This window comes from Pelobates fuscus, chromosome 12, assembly GCF_036172605.1.
Source record: "Pelobates fuscus isolate aPelFus1 chromosome 12, aPelFus1.pri, whole genome shotgun sequence".
Classification (NCBI taxonomy): Eukaryota; Metazoa; Chordata; class Amphibia; order Anura; family Pelobatidae; genus Pelobates; species Pelobates fuscus.
Window position 1 is genome coordinate 130,070,154 of NC_086328.1, and position 19,743 is coordinate 130,089,896.

The 19,743-nt window shown below is 41.7% G+C and overlaps 1 protein-coding gene across 1 annotated transcript in view; it reads right to left on the reverse strand.

Annotated features, from left to right (window-relative positions):
* Positions 1–19,743, reverse strand: part of ELP4 (elongator acetyltransferase complex subunit 4) — a 228,612-nt gene that overhangs the window by 103,763 nt on the left and 105,106 nt on the right. The window contains exon 7 of the mRNA XM_063438894.1: positions 8,122–8,310. Coding sequence (XP_063294964.1) covers positions 8,122–8,310 — 189 coding nt within the window. The remainder of the gene's footprint in view (positions 1–8,121; positions 8,311–19,743) is intronic.

Below are 19,743 nucleotides of genomic sequence, written 5' to 3' on the forward strand. Positions count from 1 at the left end.
TGAACATGCCCATAAGACCACCCTGGACGACAGCACATACCTCCGCCTCACGGAAACCCGCAGAAAGCTCCGGGATATAATATCCCAAGGACTGCTTCACACCGCCAGGAAAACATCTAGATACTTCTATGAACACTCTAATAAAAGTGGCAGACTGTTGGCAAGGATGCTCCAGGAAAAGCGGAGATCCCGGCACGTTCACAAGGTCCACACGAGAGAAGGAGCCATCACACGGCTCCCTGAGGGCATTCTAAAAGCATTCCGTGAATACTACTCGGCGCTGTATGACCAAGCACAAAACAAGAAGGGAATAACTGCAAGACTCCACCAAGACCGGATTGCAACGTACCTGGAAGACCATGTAACCCGTAAATTGACCCCAGAACAAGAATCTGAACTGGAACTACCCCTGACGATCGAGAACTAGCGGGAGCGCTGAAAACATCCAAACCACAAAGGGCACCAGGACCTGATGGACTCCCTGTCACGTACATACGAACATTCAAAGACATTCTACTGCCCAGACTCCTGACGGGAATCAATTCCATACAGGACGGAGGTTGCTTTCACAAAGACACCCTGAGAGCGACGGTCACGATCATACCGAAAGAAGGCAAAGACCCGACAAACTGCGCCAGCTACCGGCCAATCTCGCTGCTAAACGCAGATTTAAAACTCTTCGCCAAGGCCATGGCCACCAGAGTTGCGCAGACGCTCCCAGACCTGGTACACTCGGACCAGGTCGGGTTCATACCCGGGAGAGAGGCCAGGGACAACACCATCCGAGCCCTTAACATCATTCATGCAACAAAGGCCAGCAAGCAAGACATGGTGTTACTATCCACCGATGCCGAAAAGGCGTTCGACCGGGTAGACTGGACCTTTATGGCGGAGACCTTAAGACAAATGGGGTTTGGACCGCGACTGCGAGCCAGAATATCGACACCGAACCTCCTGGAGGCATTCCGAAAATACAACGAGGTATCCAACCTAAAACTCAATCTGGATAAATCGGAGGCGATGCCACTCACAAGGGACGCGGCACTCCAGCAACACATCCGGACACAGTACCCCTTCAGAATATGCACAACCAAACGGCACTACCTTGGCATCTGGCTACCCAAAGATACCAATTGTACTTCTAGCTACTCTGCAACAAGACATAAAACGGTGGACGACTCAATACATCTCATGGTTTTGTCGAATAAACGCAATAAAAATGAATGTCATGCCTCGTATTTTATACCTATTCCAAACACTACCCACCACCATCCGAAGCGGGTTCTTTTAATCGGTATCGACTACCATCCGGCAGTTCGTTTGGAACCAGAAGCCGTCACGCGTGCGGCGATCAACCTTAGAACGACCAAAGACCGAGGGAGGCGCGGGACTGCCGTCGATCATCACCTACTATCAAGCAACACATCTTCACCGACTGGTCGACTGGCACGCCAGCCCAAATACTAAACAATGGGTTCACATAGAATTACAACAGGCACAAGGGAAGATACCCGCCCTGCTGTGGCTGGGCGAAGCATCACACGGGGAACTGCGCACAGATAACCCAATGATAGATGCCACGCTGAAGGTCTGGTGCAGAGTGCGCTACGCCAAGAAACTCACAACGTCCCCCAACCCGCTCACACCCATAACTAACAACCCGAAACTAGCAGGAGGGCTCGGCTCAGCCGACCTAAGGAACCTTGGGGCTAAGGATTGGGTACACATAAGCCAATGGTGCGATGGACCGAATCTAAAGACTTTGGCAGAACTACTACAAGAACGCAGACCGAGCAGACTATACGAATTCCGGTACCATCAGGTAAAAGCGTACGTCGCCGCCGTGAAAGGCAGGGATCACCTGCACCGCCCATTGCTACATCTAGAAAAACTCTGCGCAGATAGGCTTCACCTTACGCATGGAGTATCGATCCTATATGCCATGCTCCAAAACAACGGAGACAAAAGACCATTAGGTTTCACGGAATGGTGGGAAAGGGACACGGACGTGGTACTCACAGACAGTGAATGGGAAAAAATCTTCCAATTGACACACAAGTGGTCCATAAGCACCAAATTCCAAGAGTGGAACTATAAAATATTGACGCACTGGTACAGGATCACCGGATGTCCTACGGCACGTACATGACTCGATCCCAGGTGAATGCTGGCGGTTCGGCACAGAAGAAGGCACAGGAATACACATTTGGTGGAAATGCTCGCATATCGTACCATATTGGCAGATGATTCATCGAATGATCAAAGAAATCACAGGAACAGAGGTCCCCATCCAGCCGCTACCAATGCTGCTAAACCATACCCACACACCCCTAAAAGTATACAAAAGAGGCCTTATTGTACACCTGCTTACGGTGGCGAAAACGCTCATACCAACGATGTGGAAAAGCCCGACAGTGCACTCTTTACAACAATGGATTGACAGGGTAGAAACGATCTACAACATGGAAATGATGACGGCCTCCCTACAGGGATGCTCAGACAAATGTGCTCTGACGTGGTTCCCGTGGATGGACTACATATCTAAGAGAGCAGCGGGAGCCGGCGCAGGGGGGGAGAAGGGGGCGCAACCGCGGCGGCACAAACCCACCTGACAGAAGGACACACAACCACGAGAACAAACACACTCGGATAAACCCATACGACTGGACACTCTCCACTTCCCTCCCCTTCCCTGCCCCTTCCGCAGGACTCACAGACATTCGACAGAGGCATACGAACGAAAGACACTGTAAAAACTCAATTTAATCCGAGCCAGAATAGACACCCAACGATAGTACAAAAGGGAGGATAGACAGGAGGAGACTCGCAAGAAAACCTTGGAGAACATCACTAAACATTGTTCTCACAAAGATTCTCCAGGAACAGGGAGGGAGCGGTAACAGACAGGACGAACCACGACCTAAAATAGGACCTGGACCCCCGACATACAGGGGAAGACAACTAACTCAGACAACCACAACACAGACAACCCCATGACTTGCGCTTATTCAAACACGACGGTCATGATAATATATCACCGTACCGGACACTCCCTGCCACAATAGGGATAGATCCCAATGAACTCACGCAGAAACACAACGAGAATACAAACAGTTACAATGCCTACTAAATACAAACTGTCTCGACGGAGACCAAAACTCATCTGAACCAGACGTGACTCTGGCCAGGCACACTGCACGACTCAAGTAGACCAATACGACGCCACATCTTGTTTCAGCCATATAAATCACATACACCTAAACCCCAGCCATGCGCACTTAGAAGGACACAATCACAACCAACACAGGTACCGATAGGGGACAGACACAACATAAGCAGAGAGTATAGTTGTACAACAAACAACATAGAAAACCGAAAAGGAAACCGACGTAGGTAACAGAGCTACAAACAACGCCTGGTAACACTAGACTACAATATAACCAGACACAGAGACCTAAGCTAACTACGAACAAAAGGCAACCCACACAATCAGCACATGGGACAGCTCAACAGCTGCCCGAGTTGTCACCCCTTCTATCTCCCCAACAGTGGACACAAAAATACGCATACGCCAACACACGATCTAAAGCAGATACCACTCTTTGTTAATTCTCAGGGTAACAAAATCCTATTCTGGCAGCATAGCGATGGTGTTATTGCCTGTGTCCACAACTAATAGCCGATTGTACAATTGCTATATGACTGTTCCAACAACTATGTTCAAAGTTATAACGCATAATTGATGTATCCTGTCAGTCAAGAAAAGTAAATAAATAAAGAAATGTAAAAAAAAAAATACATTTACGTTCCCATTAGCAACCATTGATCATCTCAACTTTTCCCAAGAGTATGATGCATACCTCCCAACTTTGCCCCAGCTTAAATTGGGATGGAGGGCCTTCCAAAGGGGGCATCAACTGTGACACGAATCACGTTTCTGGTGATGCTCCTAAATGGTTGGATCCACTAAGAAAATAGGCAGGTCCACCCACTGATGGGGCATGTGAGCCAGTCATCTAGTATGCCAGGCTCAAAAACAGCCTCCTGCATAGAGTACTGTGGAGAGACTGCTGTTAAAGCACTCTCTGCATGGCCCCCATGCCCACTGCACAGCACACTGTGCTGCCCAGAGACAGTTACCCGGTGTGCCTGAATGCAGAGCACTAGAATACTTTAGACTGCTACCTTAGATTGCCATATGAATAATCCTGCTTTGCACATGGATAACCGTCAAATGATGTGTAAAATGTGTATCCATGCATCCCAAGCATTCTAATTTCGTCAGGACAGATCCTGTGATCCCAACTTTGTAACTGTCCCCAAAAAGTGTAGCATGAGCACATCATTAGATGCACTCAAGGCACAAGGGTTAATTGACTGACAGACAGCCAGGTGCCAGGATGACCTGCCAGTAATTGGGACAGACTTGCCCCGTTTCTGGGTGGAACCACTCACTCCCTTTGGGCAGAGCCATTGACAGGATTGTGTCACTTCTCATAAATCTAATGCAGTGGGGTGAGCTAGTGGGAACAAGTAGAAAAGGGAATTTTACCCTTAATATACACCGTCTGTAGAAATAAAAAGGATTCAGTGTATACAGTACTATATGTATTTCTAATTTGTTTCTATCTGTGGATCTTTGATGTTTTCAAAACTTCAAACGATGCCTAGTAGATTTTCCATTGAAAATATTACTATAGAACATTCAGTGTAAGAGAAAGGTAGAGTGTAAAACGTTCACTTCGATGCTAAATAGAGGAAAAAGCCTATTTTCTAAATTCTGTTTTCACATGTAAAATGCAGTGTGAAGACGCTTGTAGAATAAATATACAAACAGTCCTTATTAGGAACCCACAGTTTAGCTTCCATTCACTCAATTTCTGCAGACTCCTGAAAACCGTGTCTTTCATAAAAAACATATATTAAAGAGAGTTCTTCAAGCACCAAACCATGGCAGCTCATGGTAGTGGCTATGGTACTAGGCAGCTAGGTGTTCAGTTCCTCAGGGGAACTCTACTTTTCAAATCAATGAATGAATCAGCTGTGCCAAAATGATACAGGCCTTTTTTTTTTACCATATTAAAATGAACCCTTTAGAAGCTGATGAATTGGCATAGGCTTGTCGAAAACCCAAAGGATTCCAAACACTTCCACATGGCAGCCAGTACAATTATTGATAGTGGTTATCAAGCTTAGAGTGTCCCTTACAACCCTCCATAGATCGATCATCTAAGAAGTCCAGCGCAGCCATCCTGAACACACACGCATATCAATAAAGATTTGTTAAGGTTTCAGAAGATTCTCAAGGTTTGAAAAAGAGAACAGCTATATTGTTGGACAAATTGAAAGCGGGTTTTTCCATTTTACGGTCAGCAACCATTGATCATCTCAGTTTCTTCCAAGAGTATGATGCATTCCTCCCAACTTTGCACCAGCTTACATTGGGAGCAATTTGGCAGGGTTTTTGGAAACACAATTGCCTGTTTAAGTAAATAGGTGATTTGTGTTTATGGTGCAACAATTAGCTGTTTATGGGTGTTTATTATTTATACAGCTTGACTTTAAAATTAAAATTAAAATGATCTACTATATCAAATAAATATTATAATTAATTTTAACACAAACCTGCACATAAAAACCTCGTGCCACCATAAAAATACATTGGTTGGGAATATAGAGAAACAACGGAGGGGCATGTGCATGCCTGTTTTAGAGATCTCCCTACTGACCTTAAAGACTAGGGATGAGTAAGGATAACGTACGAAGCAGGCTCTAGAGGTGAAGCAGTAAAACAAATTGCAAATTCCTGCAGGATCTCTGCCTGTACGTTGTTCTGTTACAATTGCACTTCAATATGATGTCAGAGAAGAGCAGGGCAATGATGACCTCACTGGTCATCTCTCATTTATTCCCATGGATGATGACCTCACAATCACAAGTCATCTTTTAGTTGGTTCCATACACAGTGACTTCACAAGCTGCACTAATGTCACTCTCTCACACACAATGATTTAACAAGTTATCTATAATATATAGTTTATTTAACACACAATGACTTCATAAACAACACTACAGAAGCTCCCATTCACAATGACCTCACAGGACGCACTGTAGTTACTCCAACACACAGTGCCCTTACTAGCTGCATTATTGAGACTTGAATGCCTAATTGTCTCACAAACTATATTTTAGTTACTAAAGTATACAAAGTCTTCACAAACTGCTCATCCCTTTAATTAGCCACAGACTGAATTTAAAGACACATTTTTGATATGTGAGGTTACTCAATCTAATAAATATAATTATTTATAGACTCACAGAGAAAGATGTATATTGCTATAAGAGTAATATAGATACACACACACACTTGTGTTTGTGACTCTGCAGACAGAAAACAGTAGTTTGTGTATCACAGAAGAAGCACTGAAATACTAAAATCTAACCACTTCAACACGTTTGACAGCCTTGGCTAGGAAAAGCGCTCTAATGGAAGAAGCAGGGTTATGTAGGTCAGGATTGAAACGCTGTTGTATAGGACAGGAAGAAGCTAAAAGCACTTTCTGTCTGTGCTGCAATAATACACAGTGAAGAAAGCCAGCATGAATGCACCAGATTGTGATCCCATCAAACAAGTTATTGCAGCTTAATATGTCAAAAAAACGATGGCGTAAACAGCCATGTACGGTATAGGTGCGTTAACACGCAATCATATCTGTGCTTGCAGATGTGCTATTCCCAAAGAATTAGACATACGCTTTCAAAAGGAGAGCGGCGCATCTCTCGGCGGACTGCTTATTGCTCGCTACAAACGTGATTAAATATATATCGGAGGAAGATTCTTCTCCCCCACCCCACCCCCCCCAGAAACTAATATATATGATCTTGTCTGAAATATAATTAACATTATTACTTAAAGAAAACTTACTGACAAAAATAAGCTGTTAATATAACTGCGACAAATGTAGCACTGATAACTAAGAATCAAGAGTGATCTTTAACCGTTTAGGGACCAACGATATTCCTTGCCGCCATCTCACTCTCTGTCCTTGAAGGCTTCATGCCAGAGTGGAAAGTGTTTATTTGGCATCAGTGCGTCTATTTGGCAATGAAGACATTAAATAAATGGGGAATTCCACTTTAAAATTGGATCTCAAGATGGCACAGGAAATCAATGGGACTTAAAAGGAAAACTCTAGACCCCATAATCACTACATAGCACTGGAGTGGCTATGGTGCCAGGAGTGTTCTGGCACCCCCACCATTGTAAATAGTCAAACTGCTTCCCTTTCTGTACCAACAGCCAAAAGTTTCTGCTAGGGGCATCCGTTAGCTCTCCAGATCTAAGACATGCAATGCGTCAGCCCATTGGCACATCCAAAAAAGCTAAGCATTCATTCACTGAGCATAGTACAGGCAGAGAGCTTACGACTCCAGAGAGGCAGAGTCCACAACCTTGTAGACCTTAGTAAGAAGTCAAACTGCTTGCAAATGGTTTTACAACTTAATTGGGGGGAGGGGCATAGTGGTTATGGTACTTGGAGTGTTTCTCAAAAGTTCCAAAGCCAACAGTACAGATAGAACCGAAGGGATGGGGGTAAAAAAAAACCTATACAATTTTTACTAAATCGCTTTGACTGTAATGTAATGTATACCACAATATTATTTTTTTTAAGTAATGTTGTTTTGCTAAACTTTTAATTATGGAAACTAGGGATGAGCAAACTCTTAAAATTAAATAAATGAATTAAGACAGGGCCGCACGTAATTGATGGAAGTTCAGAAGATTGCAAAATAACTGTTTCTCTATTTGTAATAAGTATTTGTTAAATTAATTTGGCATAAATTCGGGTATTCTTCACAAACTCTGCAAATTATTTGAAATTTTTAATAGATTTGGTGCATGGATGCTGTCCCATTTTCTCTTATAAAGTAAAACATGGCTGTTACTGAGAAATGGCAATGTTTACATTTGTTACAATTTAAAGCAATTTAAACATTTTTTTAAGTAAATATTTCTGAAAATGAACTTCCACTACTGATCCCCGGCAATGTATTGGGTTATTTGTTGAAGTTCAAAATTTCTATCAAAAAAAGCGTGGAGTGAGCTTAGCAGTCTCTCACCTGGATGAGATGCGCTGGCACTGTGATGACACACACTGACAGAGATGACCGCAGGAGGCCTCGGAGGGCGTACAGGAACTTTGTCAGGCTGTGCAGGTTTCGAGGATGTTCCCTACTGCAAATATCATCCCCCCACAGCACAGATCCCAGGGACTGAATGCCAATTCGGAGAATGTTTTTCTGACGATTCTGCAAAGAGCAAAAAAAAAGTGAATTACTTTTAAACATTTTAGGATGCAAACATGAATCTACTGTGCATCATGTTAAAATAAACAACAACAACAACACACACACACACACACAAAAAAAAAATACAAAGAAAACCCCCATAAACCTAAAAAAGCATACAGTCTCTGATGTGTAATCAAAGTGGTTTATACACTCAAGAAACAAGCAATGATCTGCCTGACAGGACTCTGGCACTCAAAGGGTTAAAGCAAGGACCAAAATCATAAAACTGACTTTTGCAAAATGAATTTCCAACAACTCCCTGCAATGCACAGCTCTCTGTGTGTTTTTGTTAAAGTGCAGATAGAGGACGGGGAGAATTTAAGAAGATTGCTACGGAACAAGTACTGGAAGAAATGAAGTCCATTAAATGTGCATTGAAGGAGAAATTTGAGACTGAATACATGCTGAATTTTTCCGCCATTTAAAAGGGACACTGCATCCTCATTGTAGTCGTTATCGCGGCAAAGCCACCCCAGTTTGTGTCAATGTTTTTTGAGGGGTTTTAAAAACACAAACACAGCAGAAAAGTCTCACATTAGATAAAGAGCCTTAAAATTAAAACTACTTCAAAGTAGTTTGACATAAACCAAAGACCCAAAGACTCTCCACACCATAACCACTACAATTAGCTGCTGTGGTTATGGTACTTAGAGTGACCCTTTCAGGACAAAGCGTTGTTAGCTAAGAAAACAGTTTTCATTGTTAGTGACAACGGTCATCAAATTGTCACTTCTCGTTTTTTAAATTTCACTACATTTAATGAAATGTGATTTTTTTTTTTTTATTAATAATATATATTGATTTCGGAGAAAATTTGACTTTTTTTTTTTAATCTAGCTGAGCAGTCATGTTGGGTCAGACTCTACTGTTATCGGATCTAGTGCTGCTCAACTTTACTTGCCGGCTGCTGTGATTGTTCTATGTAATGCTGCGGTTGCAGACCTGTTGGGTTGAGGAGCAGTACTGTCTGACCTAACATGTCTGCTAAGCTAGAAAAAGTGATATTTACTCAAAAAAATCATTTTTCAAAAATGGCTATGTTGGCACAAAATGTATATACCTGATATTTAATCATATTTTCATTGAGTTTGAATAAATGGAACTATGAAAATACATGACAACAGAAAAATAGAAAAAGGTATGCCAAGAACGGACAGATTAAACTTGGCCAAAGTCGGGGGAGAAGATGAAGGAGCAATTTTCTGTATTATGATTATCCATGTATTACCCCCGAGGTAGATAAGAGGGTCACTTTAAATTGTGCCATTGCATCATGCGCGATCCTTAATAAAATAAATAAAAATGTAATAAATTGTCTTATTCATTTTCAGAAACTATTTATAGTTTACACATTAAGATACATTTTACACCGCTCAGAAACAGACACACAAAAAAAAGTTTCCTGAAAATGCTAATTCTTTCGCTTGTGAGTCAGCGCTGGGTCCTGGAATGTACGGTGTAAAAATTCCCCAAAGCTGATCGTCTAATCGGAAAAAAAGGTGAAAAGTTTGAATTTAAATAACACAAACCATTAGCTGACAGGTGTGGGATTACTCTAGTCTGCTATGTGGATTGAAGGACAGAAACTGATCAGTATCACACCTTTCGACTAGGTCTGCTGGTATCACATAGCCAAGAAATGTGCTAAAGAGCCTGCAGTGATGAGTGTGAGGATGCAGACTCACATTCACCCAGCGGTGACAATGTTAGCTAATCCATGGCCCTAAGACAAGAGCACATTAAGGACTCACAAGTCGCATTCACCTCCGTGCATACTTCTCTGGGTGAAAAGGTTGGTGGAAAGGAACACTGTGCAATATATAATTACACAGGGTCTCTGCGCCTCCTGCCCCAGCTTGCTGCCGATTCTACCTCTGTCTCTGTATACAAGGGACAGAGCAGAACTACCACTAATTAACATAATCTATTGCTTGTGAAAAACCTTTTTTCCAGATTGATTTTAAAATGCACATTAAAGATTTAGTGAATAACGTCACCATTCAGTTCAGGCCAGGCACAGCCTGGCACACAATGCAAATCAGTAGGAGAACATGGTCGAAAAGGGCAAAATGTATAAAGATGATTGACAGGGAGCCAAGATGGCAGCTCCCGGTTCCAGGACAGCTGTGTGAATACCTGTGTGTTTATTCAATTTCACGATAAACACTAAGGGGCTTCTTCACTAAACTGCGTATTATAGTAAACGGAAAAATAAATTGTGATATTCGACCTCAAATAACCAAGATGTGACTATAGCTGAACTGGACAATATTCCAAATGTACTATTTTAGCAATGTTTTCGTAAATTTTCCTCAATTCACTATAATTTACTATGTAGTGAGTAAACCTTTAAAGGTATATCCATACAACATATGCAAAAATGAGCGATGCCATACGAACAGGCGGGTGTGTTATTGTATACTGTGTGTGACAAGGTATAGTGTTTCAAAGGTTTTATATAGTATCTTAAAACTCTCACTGCCACATCGCTTTACAGTCCCACGCATTTTACATGTATAACCGCTTATAGTCAGAAACAAAGTTTAATATGACACGTTAAACAACATCAGTATGTACAGTATCTACAGCAGTGCTTCAGTGTGTGGGAGTGTGTTGTATATCTTTCAGAGGCATCATTTTAGGAGACATTTGGGACCAATATTACTATGGCATATTTTCCTGGTGTTTCGGTCCTTTAGAAGTTTAGAATTTCGGGTTGAGATTATCACATAGCAGCTTAATAATAGAATGCACAGAGATGCTTTGTGGGCATAAGTGTATAAACGTTTATAACAATGCGCGGTGTGCATGGCAATATGTGTGCGTGTGTTATCACAGAGCTCACAGCAAAATATATCTAAGCTGCCGTTAACTAAAAATCGAAAATATGCTAAAATCTCCAAAGAACAAACCCAACGATACTACCTAAATAGTCCTCTTGACATATTCAATGTTTGGACATATGCATTTGTGACAGCACCATGTATCCCAAATAAGCAACAAAAACTATTCTACACATAAAAAAAAAAAACCCAAAAAAACTGCAAAGACAAAAAACATAATATGCTCACACTGATGTCAAAGTAAGTCAGGTGCAACACATATTGACATCAGATCTACACATTTACTTGTAGTCCTGCGAGCACAATGCTTGCCATTTTTTTAATGTTTTAAATACTTGTCCAAAAAATCCTTCACACGAGACAGATTACTTTTTAAAGTTAATCTTGTAAAAATTATATCTATCTACTTTAAAGACTACATTACCAGACCCACAATGAAGTTAAATACGAAAACACATGGACATGTGCAGCTGACACACTTCTCTATATTAAACAAAAGAGCAAACAAATTCTATTAACCTTGATCATCCATGGACCTTTCGAGCTAACAGTATTTTGTGAAAGGTGGGAGAGGCTTGTAAAAGCAGAAAGCAGACCCTTTGGGAGAGGAAGGGTTAAGCAGCAATCTCTACGGAGGAACAGTTTGCACCTGAGACTCATTAAGGACCTAAAAAAAAAAATGTAAAAAAAATGAGACAGTGATGGGGAACAGTAAAATGAAGAAGACTCCACTGTCCCTGTTGTGGCAAGGAAAAAAAAAGAAAAATATAAAAATAATAGAGGCTGCAGATGGAACAGGAAGCCCTCGGAGACTAAAGAAAGCCAGAGAAGGCCAGGCAAGCTGAGGTGTCAGGAGAGCGTTCCGTTTGAGTCTGGCACAGTTCTGAGACAGCGCAGAGAAGAGACCGCAGTGGGACTAGAACTTGGAGCAGCCGTCATGAATGGTCAAACCGAAGCCACAGAGAAGCAAAATGTGAACTGCCGCATGTTCATGCCATGAATCCGTCCTTTTGGAACGTTCGCAAAGATGTAAAACTCTGTGCCAGAGCAAGTGGACACAAATATACACACTCGTACATCTTGCACGGATCTTTTTATCACATTTCCCTGCTACGTTATGCTTTCACATCAATTCACTCCTTAATTCACACCCCTGGCACACTCTCCCAAAAAAATAATAACATTCTCCTATTTATTAAAAAAAATAATAGTAATAATAATTGTTCTAATCTAATATTTCTGCCTGAATATTCTATTCTATCCGCAGATGCTTTACAGGTCGCCGAAACAGGCTATATAATGGCAGACTCCTTTCACTACATCTAATACCATGCTAAGGGAGAGTCACAGGCAGCGTACTATGATATCTGTCATTATAGAACATAGCACGGCAGTCTGATAGATATCTGCCACTGAGTTCCGAATTGAACATTTAATAGACCAGTATCCCCAAATCTTCGACTGGTTCAGAGCGAGTGTGGTTCTGCACATGCTTTTTGCATTCATGCTTAGCCAAACTGGGGTAAAAAAATAAATATTTGCTGATCAAAATTAGAAGGTTAACCCTCTGTCCGTCATTTGCCGTCTTTGCTGCCAGGGGTTTACAGAGAGCATAGTCTGGTAAAAGTTAGTACACCCTAACGGATTATGTGGGATGTGTGGAGCTACATGTATTACAACAAGTTCAACCATGAGAAGAAAATCTCTGGAGTTTGGCTGACAGAATCCACTTGTATTCACAACCTTCACCAGGACAAGGGCTGAATATTAAAATAGGATTAAATCATAAATATCTAAATTGCTGGAACATATGCAAATCAGGACCCAGCTCACCCTTTTTCACATTATGTAAATATTTAACAATTTACTTGCAATAAAATAGTCAAAATGTTGAATTCTGAATGGCATGTCTCACTACAGAAATAGTATTTATTTATAAAACATCTTAGTAGCAAGGACATAGAGCTTTATCTGGTTTTCAGGTATGTCCTGAAGATAGCAGGAATATATATATTACAATGGAGCTGGATTCCCATCCACTTGTATTATAGCAGCATGGCACAACCCAACCCAAAGTCTTCCCACATAACGTAGACTCTAACATATCACCCTCATATTGACGGACCATAATCATATGCATCCCAATGGCTCTTTGAATGTCGAGCCAACACAATAAGGATACACTTTAGGATCTATAACTAGTTCATCTCGTGGAATTGGTTTTAGTTTCTGGAGTTCCTCTATTCCAGGGGTCAGCAACCTATGTCACGTGTGCCATGCGCGGCACTCAAGGGTGCCAGAGGCAAACAGGCTTTGGACTATCAGGCCTTCAGATATCTGCAAATGCACACAGAGCGGTGATATCAGGTGTTGATGGACAATCCTTAATTTATTCATTAGAGAATTTAGAAAAAGTGATCCCAGCAATTGTGAATGAGAATCCGCACTGGAGTAAAGCAGCCCTGTCCTTGACCTGTACCTGGCCAGCTCGGTCCCCACTCGACACCAGGGAAGCCACCCACACTGCTATATACACAGTGCTGCAGAAGTAGCCTCCCCCTCATACAAATAATACAAACAGCCCCCCAAAACACACACACACACACACACAGTCCCCACAAACACAGCAACACTGATAATTCACATTAATGCACACAACCCCAAACGCAGCCTCACATGCATTACCACAAGCCGCCCCACACATACACACACCAAACACACTATGCGACATTTCATCCACAACACAATCCACAAGCAGCCCCCATACACAGCCCACATTTATATCTTACACAATACCACAAACTACTCAGGAACACATATAATATAACAGCCCACATGCACTCAAATAGAACGTTACAAAGCAACCGCAGCACCCATATAGAACACAAGCAGAATACGGCAACATGTACACCTCAATACGGCAACATGTACACCTCAAAAATAGGACCGGCACACAAAGGGACTTCAAGATATTCTTTTGGCACAGTACTAGGGATTCCTTAGAGACCCAACACAGGATGTAATAGAAAAACGTATACCGGGCCTTAGAATGGCCGGACTTAACGTTAGACAGATAAAGAATGGTCGGGGACAAGCCTAGGTCAAGGGAGCCAGAAGTCACGGAATCGAGAAATACAAGCAGAGTCGAGGGAGCCAGAAAACACAGTAGCGAGATACCAAAGCCGGGTCAGGAATACAGAAATGAGAACAGTCAGAAAGCTAAGGTCAAAACACAAGAACACACTGAAAAGGAAAGCACTATTGGGAACTGTGAGTAGAACCACAACAGGGCAAAGAACTATGGTTGATTCTGCCTTTTATAGGCTGGAGCTTTAAATTTGAAGCCACGCCCCCAAAACGTCCAAGTTTGAACACTTTGGCGGGCCGTGACGTCATTAGCGTCATAAAAGAGGGTGGAGCTACAGCGGCCGACGTTGGAACCGCTGGAGTGGAGACTGAAAGCAGGAACACAGCCAGAAATGTGAGTGAGCATGACACCCTTGCTCTATTCTATGTTAAACCATTTTGAATGTTTAACACTGAATGAAGTGACCACACTGTAGCCTGGCCCGCACGGGACGTATGGCTAAGGCAGAGATTACCCACGGGTCTGTGATAGGCCGAAAATGGTCAGCTGACACTCTCAGCCAATCACTGCCGCCCACTGTGATTTAGACTGCCTGAGCAGCACAGAGAGGTTGGCGGCTCAGGAATCACATTTAGTATTAAACCCAATGGATAGAAGGACAGTGCAAGGGGACTCTAGATACTACAACTATGGTGTCTTAAGGGGAGAAACGTGTTAAGTGTGGTTCCCATAGTTTAATTGGACATTTTGATTTATTTTATGTTTTTAATTTATTTTATGTAATAAAGTTAACTTTTTTTTTTATTACATATACCTACAGAGCCCTTTTATCTATTGATTACACTGCTTCCTTGTTCCTGCAATGTCCTACGGGTGAGATTAGACCACCCAGGCCTTATAACACTAGAGCAAGTCCTGTTCTAGTTATTGTAAGTACAACACTTTATTTATTTCTGATTAGTACGTACTTCACTATTGGAGACTCTTTTTGCTTCGGTTTTCATACTGGCATTTTGGAGAACTCGTGCTATCTGGATCTACCTATATCCTTAGACAGGGATTATACAGCAGGGTTCGGAGTTAGTTCTGTAAAATCTGAGCAAGTTCTCTACAGAAATCCTATTGGATATTTTTATAATGTTAGACTGTATTACACGATCATTTGTCTTGTTTCTTTGTTTTCTCGGAGGTTAATTTGTTTGGAATATTTCAGTGGCTTACAGATACTCTTCCTTTTGATATTTATCAATGTAAAATTGGTGCAGTTCTGGGACAATTCCTAAATAAAGAGTATTATGTATATGGAATGGCGGGAAGATTACAGCTGGGCCACACTGGATGTGACCTCGCTGTACACAGTCATCAGTCACGATTTGGGGTTGGAAGCAGTTGCCCATTATTTGGACAGGGATGAAGATATTTCTCCAGGGCTAAAAACCTTTGTACTTTTTGGTATCCAGTTCATACTGGAACATAATTACTTTTTCTTTGATCAGTCGTTTTTTCTACAATTAGTGGGGAACGCCATGGGTACCAGGTTCGCCCCCAGTTATGCCAACATATACATGCGCAGGTGGGAAGACCTCTGCGTGAGGTTGGGGCATGACTGGGTGGAGAACCTGGTCCTATGGCGGAGGTATATAGACGATGTCATCATTATCTGGAAGGGGTCAGATCTGGAGTTTATGACCTTTGTGAATTATTTGAACTCCAATGAATATAATTTAAAACTCTCTCCAATATGGAACCGCAGGGAAATTAATTTCTTGGACCTAACCTTGTTTTGTGAAGGAAATGAAATCAGAACAAAGTGTTTTTTTAAACCAACCGATGGAAACAGCTATGTTCATAAACATAGCTGTCACCACCAACCGTGGTTGAAAGGGATTACAAAAGGACAATTTACCAGGGTTAGGAGAAATTGTTCCCATATTAAAGATTTCCATACACAGGCCAAACATGTGGCTGACAAACTTGTCCAAAAAGGTTACAGCAAAAAGAGGATAGATAGAGAAATCGATATGATGTCTAAAAAAGACAGAAATTATTTCTTAATAATTAATCCGATTGTTAGACAGAAAGAGAATTTCAGACAATCTTTCTTTACCCAGTATAACATAGATCATCCTAAAATTAGGAGGAGTTTGTGCAAATATTGGCCAATACTGTAGGAGGACCCTATTTTGGGAGAACATCTGCCCAAGAAACCAAAAATTATATATAGGAAAAAACAAAATCTAAAAAATTTATTGGCACCAAGCTATGCTCTAAAAAATGTCTTTAAAAACAAAAAGAGTGATAAAGGTTTCAAGGGATGCAAGAATTGCAAAGCTTGCTCACAGGTCAATACAGATAAAGCTATGTCATATACCAGTTCCACCACTGGGAAGGAGTTTCACATTAAGTCGGGGATTGGCTGCCGCTCGGACTTTGTGGTCTATTTGCTTCAGTGTCCGTGTGGTAGTCAGTATGTTGGACGCACTAAGAGGTGCTTAAAAGTGAGGCTTCTTGAACATATTAACAACATCAAGAAAAAACTTGAGACCCACTCTGTTCCTCTCCATTGCAACAATTGCCCACAATTCTTTTTAAAAGGTTTACGGTGCATGGGGATGGAACAAATTCAACCACACTGGAGAGGGGGGAACAGGGAAAAGCGTTTGGCCAAAAGAGAGTCCTATTGGATTCATAGACTGGGCACCCTTACACCAAGGGGACTGAATGTAGATATGGATATCATTTGTTTTTAGGATTAACTGATATGGATATCATTTGTTTTTAGGATTAACTGAGTTAAAGAGAGAGATATATATATTCTCTTCTTATATAGATAAGTTATTTCTGAGATTCGAGCACACTAGTCTTACGATTAGGCAAGAGAAATAAATTATGTTAAACACTATATGCACATGCAATTATGGATTGCGATTAGGCACGAGAAATAAACTATGTTAAACACAACATGCAAATGCAAATATGGATATGTCACTTTAAAATGAAAAATTTAAAAATTATAGCTATATATTCACATTAATCATTGGTTTAAAAGGTATTTTAAGAATTCACAAACTATTAATTCCTAATGGTATATGATATAAAATAAATTTGTGATATATAACTTTAGAATTATATTTGTATGCACACTTGGATAGGAAGTTGTTGCATTCATTTTTTCATATTTTTCCGTTTCTATTACAAGTTATAGAGGATATATTAATGTTCTTATTAGCATTATGGGTACTTTGTATGCAATGTGTAACAGCCCTCTCGTTTAGATTCTCAAGTACCATCAAGTAATAAATGGACTCATCTCTTTTTATGGTGGAACGCACGGCCATGTTATTTTTCCCGAGTGTGGAACGCATGCGGGTCACGTGACCGGAACGTAACGCGTGACGTATGCGGAAGTGATAGGAAAACTACACGAGGAGGAATTGGAATCTCCGGCAAGAATCTACACCTGAAGAAAATACCGGGCAACGAATGAATGTGAGAGGAAAGAAGACACCCACTATTCCACCAATGACTTGGAGGGACTAGCCCTATATAAGATTTCATGTGTTAGCGTTTTTTAGGATGCCATTGCCAACCATTGTACATGCTACTGCTGGTTTTATTGAAAAGGTCCCTGAGGAAGTCCTTTTGTACAAGGACGAAACGCGTAGGACCGGTGACCTGTTTTATCTTTATATTTGTTTTTATTTATTTTGTACACCTCCTGATTTTATGAGTGAATAAATTGCCTTGGAAGGATTCTTTTGGTCGGAGTCTGTTTTGAATCATCTAGCTGACCCTGACACCCCATTGGCTACCACTCGAGGAGGAATACTGATCGATACCCCCCATCTACATCGTGGGGCGGCACCTTTAAAACGCTAATCCATTTGGAATTTGTGAGTGCATATATACCAGTACACTACCTTTGAGTATCAAACAATATTTGCACTATGTTTTATCCTCTATTCTAGGTACATCAGCAGAATCCCTAAAATATCCTATCATTTACACTAAATAAAGAGTAGTTAGTCACTGTCAGAACCAACAGAATATCTCTCTACTAGTATAGTACTATTAAAGGACCACTCTAGTGCCAGGAAAACATACTCGTTTTCCTGGCACTAGAGTGCCCTGAGGGTGCCCCCACCCTCAGGGACCCACTCCCGCCGGGCTCTGGAAAGGGGAAAACGTACCTTTTTCCAGCGGTGGGCGGAGAGTTCTCCTCCTCCCCGTCGGCTGAATGCGCACGCGCGGCACGAGCTGCGCGCGCATTCAGCCGGTCACATAGGAAAGCATTCATAATGCTTTCCTATGGACGCTTGCGTGCTCTCACTGTGAAAATCACAGTGAGAATCACGCAAGCGCCTCTAGCGGCTGTCAATGAGACAGCCACTAGAGGAAATAGGGGAAGGCTTAACCCATTCACAAACATAGCAGTTTCTCTGAAACGGCTATGTTTATGAAAAAATGGGTTAATCCTAGAAGGACCTGGCACCCAGACCACTTCATTAAGCTGAAGTGGTCTGGGTGCCTAGAGTGGTCCTTTAACTATACTATTACTAAAAACTATTTTGTCTAGTTACCGTATATACTCGAGTATAAGCCGACCCGAATATAAGCCGAGGCCCCTAATTTTACCCCAAAAAACTGGGAAAACTTATTGACTCGAGTATAAGACAAGGGTGGGAAATGCAGCAGCTACTGGTAAATTTCTAAATAAAATTAGATCCTAAAAAAATTATATTAATTGAATATTTATTTACAGTGTGTGTATATAATGAATGCAGTGTGTGTGTATGAGTGCAGTATGTGTATGAGAATGCAGTGTGTGTGTGTATGAGAATGCAGTGTGTGTGTGTATGAGAATGCAGTGTGTGTGTGTATGAGAATGCAGTGTGTGTGTGTATGAGAATGCAGTGTGTGTGTGTATGAGAATGCAGTGTGTGTGTGTATGAGAATGCAGTGTGTGTGTGTATGAGAATGCAGTGTGTGTGTATGAGTGCAGTGTGTGTGTATGAGTGCAGTGTGTGTGTATGAGTGCAGTGTGTGTGTATGAGTGCAGTGTCTGTGTATGAGTGCAGTGTCTGTGTATGAGTGCAGTGTCTGTGTATGAGTGCAGTGTGTGTGTATGAGTGCAGTGTGTGTGTATGAGTGCAGTGTGTGTGTATGAGTGCAGTGTGTGTGTATGAGTGCAGTGTGTGTGTATGAGTGCAGTGTGTGTGTATGAGTGCAGTGTGTGTGTATGAGTGCAGTGTGTGTGTATGAGTGCAGTGTGTGTATGAGTGCAGTGTGTGTATGAGTGCAGTGTGTGTGTATGAATGCAGTGTGTGTATGAATGCAGTGTGTGTGTGTATGAGTGCAGTGTGTGTGTGTGTGTGTGTGTGTATGAGTGCAGTGTGTGTGTGTGTGTGTGTATGAGTGCAGTGTGTGTGTGTGATGCAGAGCCTTGGTGGGGGGTGGGCA